Source organism: Chlorocebus sabaeus, chromosome 9 (genome assembly GCF_047675955.1).
Source record: "Chlorocebus sabaeus isolate Y175 chromosome 9, mChlSab1.0.hap1, whole genome shotgun sequence".
Classification (NCBI taxonomy): domain Eukaryota; kingdom Metazoa; phylum Chordata; class Mammalia; order Primates; family Cercopithecidae; genus Chlorocebus; species Chlorocebus sabaeus.
This window is the reverse complement of record NC_132912.1, coordinates 109,408,745-109,423,920: the sequence shown is the minus strand read 5'-3', so window position 1 is coordinate 109,423,920 and position 15,176 is coordinate 109,408,745. Positions and strand designations below refer to the sequence as shown.

The window sequence follows — 15,176 nt, the reverse complement described above, 5'->3', positions numbered from 1 at the left end:
AAAAAAAAAAAAAATCAGTGAAGACTGCAAACTTGCAGAACAGGAAGTGGAAAAAAAAAAGATAAGGTGGATCTTCTAGTCCTTCCTAAACCGCTTCCCTTAGCTGTTCCCTTATGTAGGAGCCATGTGCAGATGACTTTCTGGTCCCATCTTAGAGTAAAAGTATCTGTGTAGCTTGAAAACCCATGTAGTTTTTCAACTGTTCTCACCATCATTTTATTGACCAGCAAATGTCAGACTAGGATTTTGTAAAGTGTGGCTTAATGAGCCACCTGCCCCCAAATTAAACGATAAAAATGTAGTGTTCTGGGTTTTATCCCATACCCACTGAATGAGGATTCCTGGAAGTATGGCGTCATAATCTGCTTTGAACAGATTAGTATGATTTTTATGTACACTGGAGTTTGAGGAACTCTGTTTTAGGATCTCAACTTTATGGTTTGAATCACTCTTATTTCTTCTAGTAGCTTTTTTAAACATTGCAGACAAATAGCAATATGATATGTGCACAATATTTAATTAGGTGGCCAAAGGTCTCCGGAACATAAATGCTGCAGGCAGGCCAGAGCAGCCGGTATACACACACACACACACACACACACACACACACACACACGCAATGTGCAGCCTCAGGAGTCAGTTGTTTCCTGCAGCACAGGAGGGCTATAAACAAGAAAAGAGAAGGGAAACCCAATTCACACAATTCCCCAATTCTTTCAACCACCTTTCCAGAAAGATTCATATGGAATGATGCAGCGCCACCTACTGTCCCTTTTGTGCATTGCAGGCACCTGTCTGAAGGAGCCGTATCTGCCCGTTCAGCTCCCTACTTAATGCAGCCAGCCAGCTAGGGGCCTCCAGGGTCTGGAGTTTCACCTCTGTGGCTCCATTAGGGCATACTGCCTAATGGGTGATGAACAGAAATGGTCAAAGAATAGGCTTTTGGCTTTTGGATAGCAGGAACCAGGTATTTTAAACCCGTGAAATGTAAATGAATAAAAGATGCTGTGGGAATCTGAAAGATAAATTTCATATGTGTATACATATATAATATATATGCATGTAAGTGCGAACTTATACAAACACACACATACGTATTTCAGGGCCTACAAGGCCAACATACTATGTGTCTTGAATTTCTCTTACAAAATTCATCACTGGCCGGGCACGGTGGCCCATGCCTGTAATCCCAGCCCTTTGGGAGGCTGAGTCAGGCAGATCACCTGAGGTTGGGAATTCGAGACCAGCCTGGCCAACATGGTGAAACCCCATCTCTACTAAAAATACAAAAATTAGCCAGGCATGATAGCGGGTCCTTGTAATCCCAGCTACTTGCGAGGCTGAGGCAGGTGTATCACTTGAACCTGGGAGGCAGAGGTTGCAGTGAGCCAAGATCATGCCACTGAACTCCATCTCAAAAAAATAAAAATAAAAATAAAAAATAAAAAATAAAAATCGTCACTGACCAAAAAGGGGTTATGTGAAAATAAAAGGAAAAAAGAACATTTCTCAAACATGGCAGGCGCCCCTCTTCCTCGTGTTCTTTTCACTTATTCTACCCTCACCCTGGAACTTTCCAAATAGATCCTTGGTGCTGTCTTTCACTTTATTCAGATCACTGCTCAAATGCCATCTCCTCTGAGAGGCCTTCTATGAACACACTTTCAAAAATAGCACCCTATCACCTACCTCTGCTTTATGCGTCCAGCACCCTCCTCCCTCAGAAATACCTAAGCTCCACCAAATGCCAGGTATCCCCAGCACCTAGAATAATACCCAACAGATCACAGGACTCAAACTATTGAGTGAGGGCCAGGCGCGGTGACTCACGCTTATAATCCCAGCACTTTGAGAGGCCGAGGTGGGCAGATCACTTGAGGTCAGGAGTTCGAGACCAGGCTGGCCAACATGGTGAAAGCCCGTATCTACTAAAAATACAAAAATTAGCCGGGTGTCAAAAATTAGCCGGATTTGGTGGGACATCCCTGTAATCCCAACTACTTGGGATGCTGAGGCAGGAGAATTGCTTGAACCCGAGAGGGGGAGGTTGCAGTGAGCCAAGGTCGTGCCACTGCACTCCAGCCTAGGCAACAGAGGGAGACTCTGTCTCAAAAACAACAACAAAAAACAAAATAAAAAACACAAAAAGACTGAGTGAATGAATTACCATGTTTTACTGACAAGATTCAAATTTTTTCATTGAGACAATGACATATAGGTATTGTTCTTACTCTGGTTTATGACTTTTAAAAAATGCTCAGCTGGGCATAGTGGCTCACGCCTGTAATCCCAGCACTTTAGGAGGCTGAGGTGGGCAGATCACAAGGTCAGGAGTTCGAGACCAGCCTGGCCAACATGGTGAAAGCCCGTATCTACTGAAAGTACAAAAATTAACCGGGTGTCAAAAATTAGCCAGATTTGGTGGCACGCCCATGTAATCCCAACTACTTGGGATACTGAGGCAAGAGAATTGCTTGAACCTGTGAGGTGGAGGTTGCAGTGAGCCAAGATCATGCCATTGCACTCCAGCCTAGGCAACAGAGGGAGACTCTGTCTCAAAAACAACAACAAAACAAAACAAAACAACACAAAAAGACTGAGTGAATGAATTACCATGTTTTACTAACAAGATTCGAATTTTTTTATTGAGACAATGACATAGAGCATTGTTCTTACTCTGGTTTATGACTTTTAAAAAATGCTCAGCCAGGCGTGGTGGCTCACGCCTGTAATTCCAGCACTTTGGGAGGCTGAGGTGGGCAGATCACAAGGTCAGGAGTTTGAGACCAGTCTGGCTAACATGGTGAAACCTTGTCTCTACTAAAAATACAAAAATTAGCCAGGCATGGTGGCATGTGTGTGTAGTCCCAGCTACTCAGGAGGCTGAGGCAGGAGGATTGCTTGAACCTGGGAGGCAGAGGTTGCAATGAGCCGAGATCGTGCCACTGCACTCCAGCCTGGGTGACAGAGTGAGACTCCGTCTCAAAAAAAAAAAAAAAAAAAAAGAGACAAAGTGAACCTCTTTAGAATGGAACTAGCATTTCTAGCATAGCTTATCTAGTCATTGTATTCTAATGGATTCATTTAACTCAGATCCAGGGACTCGGGAAGAATTTCACAGAGGAGGGGATGCTGGAACTGAGACTTGAAGACTGACAGGTGCCATAAGAAAGGTGTATAGAATCAAAGGCCCTGGGGTGGAACAGGACGTGGCTTGCTGGAACAAACCATCTGATGGGGAAATAGCAAGACTTGTGCAATAAATGAAACCAGGTGGAAAGTGCATTTTCCAATGCCTGGGACATATTTACCTGATCAGGAAGCAGCAACTCTTAATAGCTATTTTGTTTGGCTGGAAAGGTTCTTTCAAACACTTGTCCTCTGGCCAGAACAAGGGCTCTGAAACCAAACTGCTTTGGTTCATATCCTAGAATTGATGTTTCCTAGCTGTATGACCTAGGGAAAGTCACCTTACTTTGTTCATCTCTAAACGGGGAGGATATGAGTGCCTACTTCATAAGATTGTTTCATGAGGATAGAATAAGAAAAACAGAGTCCTTAGCAGAACATTTAGTTGTGGTCATCACTCAGTAAATGTTACCCTTTTATTATTTCATTGAACTGTTCTGGCTTATAATCAATTGCTTCTCAACATATGCTTTATGAGCCAGAAGATCAGTTTGATTCTGTATGCTGATCACCAGACTTTTCATTCTCTGAAGATGGAGTAGCGTGAACAAAGGCAGACATGGGAAGTTATATCATTTGTTTTACCTAGTGAATACTTGAGCATCTATTATGTCTTAAAAACTCTGCTAGTCTTTGTGTATGAAGACAAATATGAAGAATTCTTACCCTCAAGAAGTTTTCAGCCTCTGTCTTCTGTCTCACAAATTTTAAATCAATGTGTTAGCTGTCGTTATTATAAATGGATCATGGGAATCTTTTTTTTTTTTTTTTTTTTTTTTTGAGACGGAATCTTGCTCTGTCACCTGGCTGGAGTGCAGTGGTGTGATCTTGGCTTACCATAACCTCTGCCTCCTGGATTCAAGCAATTCTCCTGCCTCAGCCTCCCAAGTAGCTGGGACTACAGGTGCAAGCCACCACGCCCAGCTAATTTTTGTATTTTTAGTAGAGATGGGGTTTCACCATATTGGCCAGGATAGTTTCGATCTCTTGACCTCATGATCCACCTGCCTTGCCCTCACAAAGTGTTGGGATTATGGGCGTGAGCCACCATGCCCAGCCGGATCATGGAAATCTTAATTTTGAACAAGTATGAATAACATGATCAGCTTGGCTTTCTAGAAAAATTACTGTTGCAGCCATTTGGAGGATTGATTCAGGTGGTGAAAGGTTAGAGGCAGGAAAATCTGGAAGAGAAATGAGAAAGTGCTTAGAGTATGAACCAGGGCGCCACATTGGGGAGGGTGAGATAAATATCTTAGATATATTTATGGAACCAAATCGTCGGTTTCCTAAATGGACGTGAATGACAAGAAATTGAAATTGACTTTCTGTTTCTGTAGTGGGCTCCTGGATAAATATCAGCATTAATCACCAAACTGTAGAGAATACAGGAGAGGGAAATAACAGGGTCCTTGAGAACATTTGACTGCTGGAGCCAAAGAAGTCTAGACCTCCCGAGAAGGAGTCTAGAGCCCAGAAAGGGGTGTTCAAGCCCTTCACATGCATTTGACATTTGAAGGTTAAGGTACGGACGGTGTTGCCTAGTAGAAAAGTGTGCAGAGAGTGAAAAAGTCTCAACACAGAACTCTGGGAAACACATTTAAAGGGCAAGCAGAAGAGGAGGTAATAAACCAAATGAATAGGCCCAAGGTATTTCTCTCTCTCCTCCATCTCGTGGGACCAAGATGGGGATGGCAAATGCATAGGAAGCTGCATTTTGCTTGCAAACAGTGACTCAAAGAGAAGATTAAGGGTCAAAGGAAAGGTCCTCATGGTTCTTTATGAAGAGGGCATTCATATCTTTGTGAGGTTGGTACATCTAATTAAGGTTTCCAGTTTTTATAGGCCTCTGTAGATAAAATCATTCTATATTGTAAGTGAGCATCTTCTGAGAACCATAGAACTCTCTATCTACTCACACACACACCTCTGTCCTTGTTAAACTTAATTCAACCGCAAACACAGTATGTGCGCCATGCTTACCTAACTAGACAGCTTTGCAGACACATGCACAAACACATTCACACATACACAGACCTTTAAAACCCAATAAACAATAAAGGGTAATTACATGGAGAGTGGTTTGAAGATTTGTCCACCCACCCTTCACCAACATGGATTCTATGAGGTCTTCACGACTCTGGTTCACCCCCAAGGATACAACTTCTTGGAAAGACTGCATCGCCTTGTGAAATCTCAACTGAGGCCTGTTCTTAAGGACTTCATAAATTACCTGTAATTTTTTTTAACTTTTACACACACCTAACTCAGGTTTTAGAACTGGTAGAAAGATTGGTAAGTGCAAAATGTCAAGGTGCAATTGTGCTCAATGTATTCTTTCTCCAAAGTGGGGAAAGCATCTGAACACTTCTATTGGGGAATATGGCAGCCAGGTTTTGGGGGCTTCAGGAGTAAATGTGTGTTCTCTTCAGAGCAGGGAGGACAGAGCAGAGGAAGCTCTTCCACCTCCATGGCCTCTCTTTCTCTTGTGCCTTAGGTCCCTTGGAGCACGTGCACCTGTCTCTTCCCTTTGTCACCACAAAGAACAAAGAGGTCAATGCAACAGCGGTGCTGTGGCCCAGCCAAGTGGGCACCCTCACCTATGTGTGGTGGTACGGAAACAACACGGAGGTGGGTTCACCTTCCACATGTTCCATGTGCGGTCTAGGGACAGAAGTTCAAATTATGCTGCCTGCAGCAAAGAAGGGAATGAAATGGCTTATGAACCCAAGAGGGTAGAAGCAGTCATAGCTTCAAGGACAACAAGCTCCCTTGGTGCTTAAGTATCTCATCATTATGTTCTCTCTCTCTCTCTCTCTGGCCCCTCTTCACCTGCATTTCATCTCTGCCTTCCTCTATGTTTACATTTTTCTCCAGCTGCCCTTGTCTTTGCAGCCACTCTTAGCAGCCTTAGCTTAGCAGAGAAATTAAACTCTATTTCCTGAAAGTTCTAACAGCAGTCCTGAAATTGAGTCTTACTGGCCAGGCCTTGATCACAGTGCTGGGGGTGGAGAGAGAGGTGAGGAAGTCAGTCTCCTCAGAAGCGCATGAACTGCAGAAGGGGAGAAGTGATTACCAAAAGAAAACAAAGCAACTGGATGCTGGACAGGTGCAAGCAACAGATTTCCGTTACAACCCACCCCCGACGGCCTCCTCCCCCTAAATAAAAACTCTTATTTATTTAGGTCAGCTTTAACTTTTATGTGTTTTTCCAAATGTTCCCTATGCCCAAAAGTCAGTGGCAATTTTAAATCTAGTGGAGACCTAACACCTCATTTACTCTAAGTCTTTCATTTTGCACATGAGAAAAGTGAGGGTGATGCAGCTGGAGTGGTTTGCTTTGATCTCTTCCAGCTGCTTCATAAGAGGCCAAATTTAAGGCCTTCTGATGCCTCCGTTAATTTTTCTTGCCTCTGCACCAGGCTGCATGGTCTATTTCAGTTTTGAATTCATTCCATTCTCAGAAATTAAAGTGCTTCCAAATGTAAGGCAATAGAGCTGAGGCCCCAAAGGACACTGGGATGAACTGCTCTGGACTGAAACCCTCCATCTTCCTGCAGAGCTTCTTTCACTTGGTGACTTTGCTCTTCAAATACGATGTCTCTTATTTTAATAAAAACATTTTTCTACTCTGGAGCTGAAAGTTGGCTTTGGCTGGAGACGTCATTTTGCACAGGCCCAGGAGGAACCTAAACAGTGGAAAGAACCTCTCACCTCTACTGCAAACATAATTAAACTGAAAAGAGACCCTTTTTAATTTCATCTGAAACTATGCGTGTAAATTCAGCCCATAGTGGGCCCTCTATCCATAGTGGAAGAGGAGGAATCTATGTCATCTCCTTGAAAACTAGTTCTAGAAGGTGAATGTACTGAACAACTTTCTTTTGTACCTCCTATTTTTTTTTATTTTTGAAATTTTTCCTTTAAAAAGAAAACCAGATTCTCGAGAGACCCCATTGAAAAGGCTTCTCATGCTGGGCTTTAGTCTTCTTTCTGCCATACAGGGAATTAAATGAATTTTTATTTTTAAATTAATTAAGAAAAGATGGGAAATAAATGTTTGTGAGGAGTGTGTCGAGGGAGGTCAGTAGGCTAATATATTTTCCTCTAGGACCCCAGCATTCGATTGTATTGCAGGCACCACTCCAAATTTTTTTTCTTTTTTTTTTTTCTGTTTTGAATCCTCAAACCACTATCCAATTAGTGCTTGTTTCCACAGCAGCTACTTCCAGGAAACTGCTGAAGAGGCTTCTCAGAGGGGGCCAGCACACAAGGCCACTGCTGTTTAACTAGTGTATGGTTTTGGTGTACCAGCTTCATGTTCCATTGTAATTCTACAGAAATCGTACACCCTGGAGATGAACACATGGCAGCTTATAGATTTTCAGTGACTGCTGCTTTCATCTGGATTAATATGAGCCCCCGTTCTCATTTGCTTTGATCATTTCCTTGTATTAGGGATCTGCTTGATATGAGTAGGTCATGCATAAAGAGAGACATATATCCCACCAGCAAGCAAGACCTATCCATCTCCCCAGCCCTGAATCAGGGTGATATCAGGAATTCACAATGAATAGGCAGACTTGCTTGGAGTCATTGCTCCGATAGCCTCTTTTCTGTTTTGGACTTGAGATGATGGGGAGGCATAGAGGGACCCAGTGCCATTCCCATCGGGAAGAGCCTCCACTGGGTTAGACAGCCCATTGTTGGCTCAGAGTTAGCGGCTATCTCAACTAAACTAAAGAGCTTTCCCTTCACTCTGGGCCCTTGTTTATTTTAGCCTTTGATCACCTTGGAGGGAAGCATATCTTTCAGATTTACTTCGGAAGGAATGAATACCATCACAGTGCAGGTCTCAGCTGGGAATGCCATCCTACAAGACACAAAGACCATCGCAGTATATGGTGAGTGCCCATCTCGGTGGATCTGCTGCTGTCTTCATGCTCAGAGGAGGTTCTCTTGTACCATGATTCCCGAGACCGTCCCTCAGCTGTGACTTTTACCTGGAGAATGGAGGGCAGTAGTTGAGAAAGAACTGAGGCAAGTCTCATCTCCTCCTGCAGGGAAATTCGAATCACTGGTAAAACAGTGACGGGATCCAGAAATGGTTTTCTTAGAGGTAGAGTGACTATTCACTCACTCATAGGGTAAAGTGGATTTTAGGATGTGTAAGGCTAACTCATTTCACTTAGAGTGGTAGTAATATTTGAATACTAATAGCTATAAAATAGCTAATATTGAATCTCTTTTTTTTTAAGTTCAACTTTAAAATTCTCAATTAATAAGGGAAATCTGCCATTGTCTAAATACTTTAAAAATCTCTTCCACAAATCTGTATCATAAAAAAAAAATTCTCTGCTAGGTTAAGGGTGATGGAGGAGTCATAGCAATTAGATGCCGTGCATAGCCACAGACTGGATATTTGGACAAATGGCTCTACGGAACAATTTTGTGATCAGTTGGGGAAATTGAATATGGTCACAGTGTTAGATGGAATGAAAATGTACTGAAATGAAAAGATGGAGTCATTGATTGAAAACTGGAAAGAAAAAAACCCTTGATGGATTGATTTCATTTTGGTAAATCTCTTTCTGCATAGAAAGATAGTCATATAGATATGCACTAAATGTTACCAGTACATGGCAAAAATGTTTATGATTAATATGGAAATGGTACATATGAATCCTGAAAAATTAGTTTTTAAAATCTAAGAAGTGGAAATTACATAGGAAAAGGAAATGCTGTGCAGAGAGAGGAGGAGGCAGAAGGAGGGAGGAGGGAAGGAGGATGAGAAAGAGAGCAAGAGAGGCTGGGCATGGTGGCTCACGTCTGTAATCCCAGCACTGGGAGGCCGAGGCAATGGATCACCTGAGGTCAGGAGTTCGAGACCAGTCTGACCAACATGGTGAAAACCCATCACTACTAAAAATATAAAATTTAGCTGGGCATGGTGGCACATTCCTGTAATCCCAGCTACTCAGGAGGCTGAGGCAGGAGAATCACTTGAACCCGGGAGGTGGAGGCTGCACTGAACCAAGATTGCGCCATTGCCCTCTAACCTGGGCAACAAGAGAGAAACTCCATCTTGAAAGAAAAACAGAAAGAGAGAGAGCGAGAGAGAGACAGACAGCCTAGCTTGTGGTCCAAATACTATCAGTTGCCCAGTTCCAGAATCAATTGATTTTGATGAGATAATTTGGAACTGGATTGTCCTGTGAGGAGTCAGGTTCTGTTAATGCTCATCTTGTGAACTTGACGTTCAAAATCAGAAAATAATTTGTAAGCAACTTTGAACACATCTAAGGATCAAAAGGCCTTAACACTATTCCTTTCATGGCTGGGTGTTAGATTTTATAATTTCTTCTCTCTCCCTGCCTCCTGAAAGGCTTGATCAGCCCAGATAATAAGAAATAAACCAGGGCTGTGATTTTCCTACCAATGTCCCATTAGCGAGGTACGAGGCAGTCAAACAGTGACTGTGTAGAGTGCGGCAAAGTCTGCCTCTCTTCCCTTCTCCATCTCCTTTCTGTGTGCTGGGAATGCATTTATTCTTCATAACAACTAGGGTAAAGCAGGTGATATTATGACCCCCATTTTTTCAGAGTGGTGAATAACTTGCCCCAGCTAGCAAGTGGTGCAGCTGGGTTTGCAACCCAACCCATCTAGACTCAGGGCCTATGCATTGGAACTATCCTACTTAACTGACTCTCATTTATTTTCACTGGATTTTTTTTTTTTTTTTCCTTTCTCTCCCTCTTGGATGTCACAGGTTGCTCTAACGGGCACTGACCTATTAGCCCAACAGATGTCCTCTTGGTAATGCATGTTGGTGGTGTCATTAGAATCATGGAGATAACCTTAAATCTTGGCCTTATCTCGTCCAGCCCACATTTTATAGATAGGAAATTATGGCCCAGACATAGGGAATTACTGGATTAAAGTCATTCTGCTGTTTGGTGACAGATAATGATAATAACAATGGTGGTGGTGATAGTAATTAACATTGATGAAGACTTTACTAGCCACTGGCATCTGTTCTAAGCACTTGGTTTGATCTGCTTTATTAAGTCTGCTCAGATTTATGAGAAATATTCTATAATTATGCATTTTACAGATGAGAAAACATGAGATAAGTATAATAAACAGAGCTAAGAATTCTGAATCCAGAGGGTATGTTTGTAAGCACCTCCCATGCCTTGCTATGTTTGCTTCTTCCTCTTTCTACAATTTCTTTAAAGGTATCACCCAAGGGTGAATCCGTCTTTCTTTTTTTTTTTTTTTTTTTTTGAGACGGAGTCTCGCTCTGCCGCCCAGGCTGGAGTACAGTGGCCGGATCTCGGCTCACTGCAAGCTCCGCCTCCCGGGTTCACGCCATTCTCCTGCCTCAGCCTCCCAAGTAGCTGGGACTACAGGCGCCCGCCACCTCGCCCGGCTAGGTTTTTGTATTTTTTTAGTAGAGACGGGGTTTCACTGTGTTCGCCAGGATGGTCTTGATCTCCTGACCTCGTGATCCGCCCATCTCGGCCTCCCAAAGTGCTGGGATTACAGGCTTGAGCCACCGCGCCCGGCCGAATCCGTCTTTCTAAAAATAGGTTATCATATGTCTCTTCATTAAGAGATTGGACAAGGTTGTCTTCCTCTTCTAAGCAAATTGCTGCACCATCAGCCATCCTTAATTTGTCTTCGGCCAGATGAGTTATCCAGAGATTCATATACATAATCAGAAAGTTATTGGGTCTCCCTATGTTTCCCAGGCTGGTCTCAAACTCCTGGCCTCAAGTGATCCTCCCTCCTCAACCTCCCAAAGTACTGAGATTACAGGCATGAGTCACCACACCTGGCTCCATGATCAGAAAGTTTTAATGACAGGCGTGACTCCTTAAATAAAAGTTGCACCAGGCAAAGTTAAACAGGAAAGATTGAACCCAACTAAAAGAAAAGGCAGGAAGATTTGTAAACACTGGAGTTAGCTAGTGGGAAAATACTGGAGGACTTTAGGAAGCATGTGGGTTTTCAATGTGATTAGACCATCTGTGTGAGTTAATCGCTGCTTAAGGAAGTCAGTCTCCTACTCTCCAGCACAGACAGGGATATAGGGAGGGGTGCTATCTTTCTTGATTTTATTTCAAAGGAATGGTTCCCAGATCCTTGAGAAGGACATTCATGAGTTGTAGAAGATTTACATCTCAAGGGACAGAGAAGGAATTTACAATTGTAAGTTTTCCAGAATACTCTTAAGAAAAGCGTGTCCAGGAGCTTACAGTCAGGAAGAAACAGAAACTTGTTTGAGGTTTAGTGAGATTGGCAGGAACATGAAGACTTGTCATGATAGGACTGAAAAAAGCATCACATTTGAGAAATTGACAGGGGAAGGTTTGTCTACCCAAAGCGACACAATCAATTAAAATGTTGGGGTCCGCATGTTTCCTAAACAAAGGAATGAACACACAAGACAACACAAGACAAGACAAACATGGCGGCCGCCTCGAATGGCGCGCTCCGCTTTATTTTATACAGTCGTTTGTGGAATGTTGCCAAGTCACAAGACACATTGTTGTTTTTCTGACCTTTCCCTGACTTTCTGGATTTTCAAGATGTTTACATATAAACAGGCCCCCAATGCCCTGCTTCGTTTGCAAGAGCAGGACTTATCCTTAACACCCTGTTTGTGAGCACGGTCGTAGTCCTCTACGTTAAAAGAAAGAAAATCTAGTTTGCATTGTTTCTTCTAATTTGCTCCAGGGCACAGGTTTGCTTGTAAATAAAAATATGCAAATGTATAGAATCTCTCTCAACAGCTGCAAAAAATATATATTATTGGTGTTTACCCTTTTCAGTCCTCCCACACCCATCCCCTATTTCTTGAATCAACTTAAGCACAACGTTTCCCTGTCCCCTCCCTGCCATGCTGTTTAGTATGCTAAGTAATTACCGAGGGAGCTGCATCATTTTCTCATTTGTGTCCTTTTACTAAGATAAACATTCTCCCTTGTAGGTGAAGTCTCTGCAGTTTGGTAAGAGGTACAGAGAAAGTGAGAATGACATAAACTTGTATCTTCATAGCAAAAAGTGAGGACTTCATGGGTGATTCTTTGGCTCTGCTGTTTACCACACTATTTAATTAATGTACATTTCATTGTTCTCCATCAGGTAATATTCACATAGGCTATCAGTGACTCATAAAATAGTCAAGCTTTGAACAATACCTCTTTGGAATATATAAACTGCCATGAAAACATAACTTACAATGTCAGAGTCTTCAAAACATGTGTTTGATAACTTCTTAGCATTGTTAGGAAATGTCCAAGTGAGCTTTTACGCTTCCTGAAGGTAAATGGGCATCCCTAACGTCGCTTCTAAGCGCTCCTAATGAAACAAAAGGGCGTGCTTAACATAAAAAATGTTTATTAAATAAATAAATGCATTAATTTCCAGGAGCCTCCACCATAAGTTAAGTATACATTTATTCAACAAATGTTTATTAATTATAAATGACTCATAGATAGTAACTGACAACCTGCCATGTGCTAGACACTGTCCCAAGGGTCAGGAACACAGAGCCATCATCCTGATTGAGCTTATATTCCAGTTTGAAGGACACAACAATGAAAACAAAATAATTTAAATAGCACTGAGTATGAAAAAGGCGCAGAGCGTCCAGTGATGAGGGGAGCATGGGATGGTGAAAGGGAGGCTACCTGAGGTTGGGTGGTTGGAAAGACCTCTTGGGGTGAGATTGAATGATGAAAGGGGAGTTTGCTGCAGTCCAGTGAAGTAGAGAAAGTTGGTATGGACAGAGCCAGCAGAATTGAGGAGCACAGGGAAGTACAGGTCCTGGAGCACAGAGAGTGCAGGAAAGCCAGTTAGGACAGGAGGAAAGAAAGGAAGTCCCCACCAGGTTATGTGGGGGCAGGAAGGCTGTGGTAAGAATCTACATTTTATTCTCAATGCAATGTGGAGGCACTGGCAGGTTTTAGGGGAGCCATATGATCTGAATCTATTATGTGCCAAACACTATGCTGGGTTAGGGGTGTCAAGGCCACAAGAATGGGCTTCACAGACCTCCAGCTCTGGAGAGTGTAATTGACCAAGGCCACCAGTGCTATCCTCTGAAGCTTATCACCAAGCTAGGGCTAGGGCTCCACCTTCCAGGGACTTACCCTTGCCAATGACAGAGTATAGCAGGGATACTAAGACTGAACCATTTCTGGGATGCAGGGGACTCCTCTGTCAGCTGACTTTGGCTCCAAGACCCCTGAACAGGCTTACTGAACCTCCCTCAGACTGCAGAGTAGTCACCCACTCTTTCTTCCTCTCTTTGACTTTCTTGTATGCATGCACGGTGGTCTGTTGGTTCTCCCTGAATCCTGTGACTCCCTGCCCACCCTCTCTCACAGAGAATTTCCCTCATATAATCCTTGCCTGTGTATTCACCATCTTACTTCCTAGAGAACCAAACTAACTCAGGTGCTACAGAGACAATGAAGAAAATCCCTGAATAATATAAAATTCCATTAAATGAAACTTCCATGCAAACAAAACATAGCAATAGAATGATTACAGTGATAATTATAAATATCTAATCATCATAATAATTATTCTATAATAATAATAAAAGTATGTACAGAACAGAGTAGTGCCATAAAAAAGAAAATTAAAATGTGATGGGGGAGGGTAATGAGCCAGGGAGTGCTTGAACTAGAGCTTGAATATTTTGTTCATGGACAGTGGGGCGAATGGGACATTCTAGGCAGAAGAACAGTGTGTGCAAAGGCCCAGGGTCATAAACCTGCCGTGCATTCAGGTTGCTCCAGATTATTTATTATCCAGGAGTACAGAACCTAGAACTAGGAATACTGGGCAAAGGCTGCAAAGATAGGCATGGAACAAAGTTAGGGGTTTGGTTTAGAAAATAAAGGGCTGCCAGCTCTTAGAGCTGGCTGGCAACCTTTGATATGCAAATGCTGGCCATCAGAAACTGGGTCTAACAAAACATGGCACTTCCCCGCCCTCTTCTTGCCCTTGCCCTCACATGTGGCTGGCAACATGGTTGCCCCCACACATCCCTACATGTGTAGGACAATGTTGCATTTGCATATTAAAAGGCTAGGGTGGGAGGGCCAGTTTTTTCCTGGTCTACATCATGAATGACATGCCTGGTCAAACCAATCCCCTGAGCCCTATGCAAATCAGACACTGCCTCCTCATATAACTGGCTGGTATCCAAGGCCACACTGCCTGTGGTGGGGGAGTGCAGGGGGAAGAGGAGGGGGAGAGGTGGGAAAGGTGGGGAAGGGAGAAGAGGGAAGGGAGGGAAGAGGGAAAGGCAGAGAGAGGGGAAAGGAGAGGAAGGGGAAAAGTGGGGGAAGAGGGAAAAGGGGGATTGGGGGGCTCTCCTCTCTCAACTTTGGAGCCCCCTCCCTCTGTCTCTGTACAGGGGAGCTTCTTCCTTCTTTCTTCTGCCTTGTTTCTTGCCTATTAAACTCTCTGCTCCTTAAAACAAAAAAACAAAAAAGAAAAGAAGAGGCTGGTGAGATATGTACAGGGTAATGACTTGCCTTCTAGAAAGGTCTCTATGGTAAGTGTGAAGGGGAAGGACCCTCCATTTTGTATAAAATAAAAAGTCTAACAAACGTCTTGACAGGACTATTTGACTTATAGTAATCTATCTACTGTTATATCCGCAGAGGAATTCCGGTCTCTTCGCTTGTCCTTTTCTCCAAACCTGGATGACTACAACCCAGACATCCCTGAGTGGAGGAGGGACATCGGCCGAGTCATCAAAAAATCCCTGGTGGAAGTGAGTGCACACAGTTTCTTCTCTTGCCTGGGTACATTTTCTCTCCTTGAATAATTTCACAGAAAGGGGAATTTTGTACAAAAAACAAACAAAGAAAAACCCAGCAGGAAGAAGCTAGAGCCCATGGGAAGTTCAGTTTACTGGCCTGATGTCTGCATAGCTGAGCCCCACACATGCAGACACATCA

At 43.1% G+C, this 15,176-nt stretch overlaps 1 protein-coding gene across 4 annotated transcripts in view; it reads left to right on the top strand.

The window, feature by feature from the left end:
- Positions 1–15,176, top strand: part of SORCS1 (sortilin related VPS10 domain containing receptor 1) — a 588,551-nt gene that overhangs the window by 534,734 nt on the left and 38,641 nt on the right. For all 4 annotated transcript variants that reach the window (XM_038009546.2, XM_073019317.1, XM_007964053.3 and 1 more), the window contains exons 20-22: positions 5,687–5,820; positions 7,970–8,093; positions 14,877–14,989. In XM_038009546.2, the coding sequence (XP_037865474.1) occupies positions 5,687–5,820; positions 7,970–8,093; positions 14,877–14,989 (371 nt within the window). The remainder of the gene's footprint in view (positions 1–5,686; positions 5,821–7,969; positions 8,094–14,876; positions 14,990–15,176) is intronic.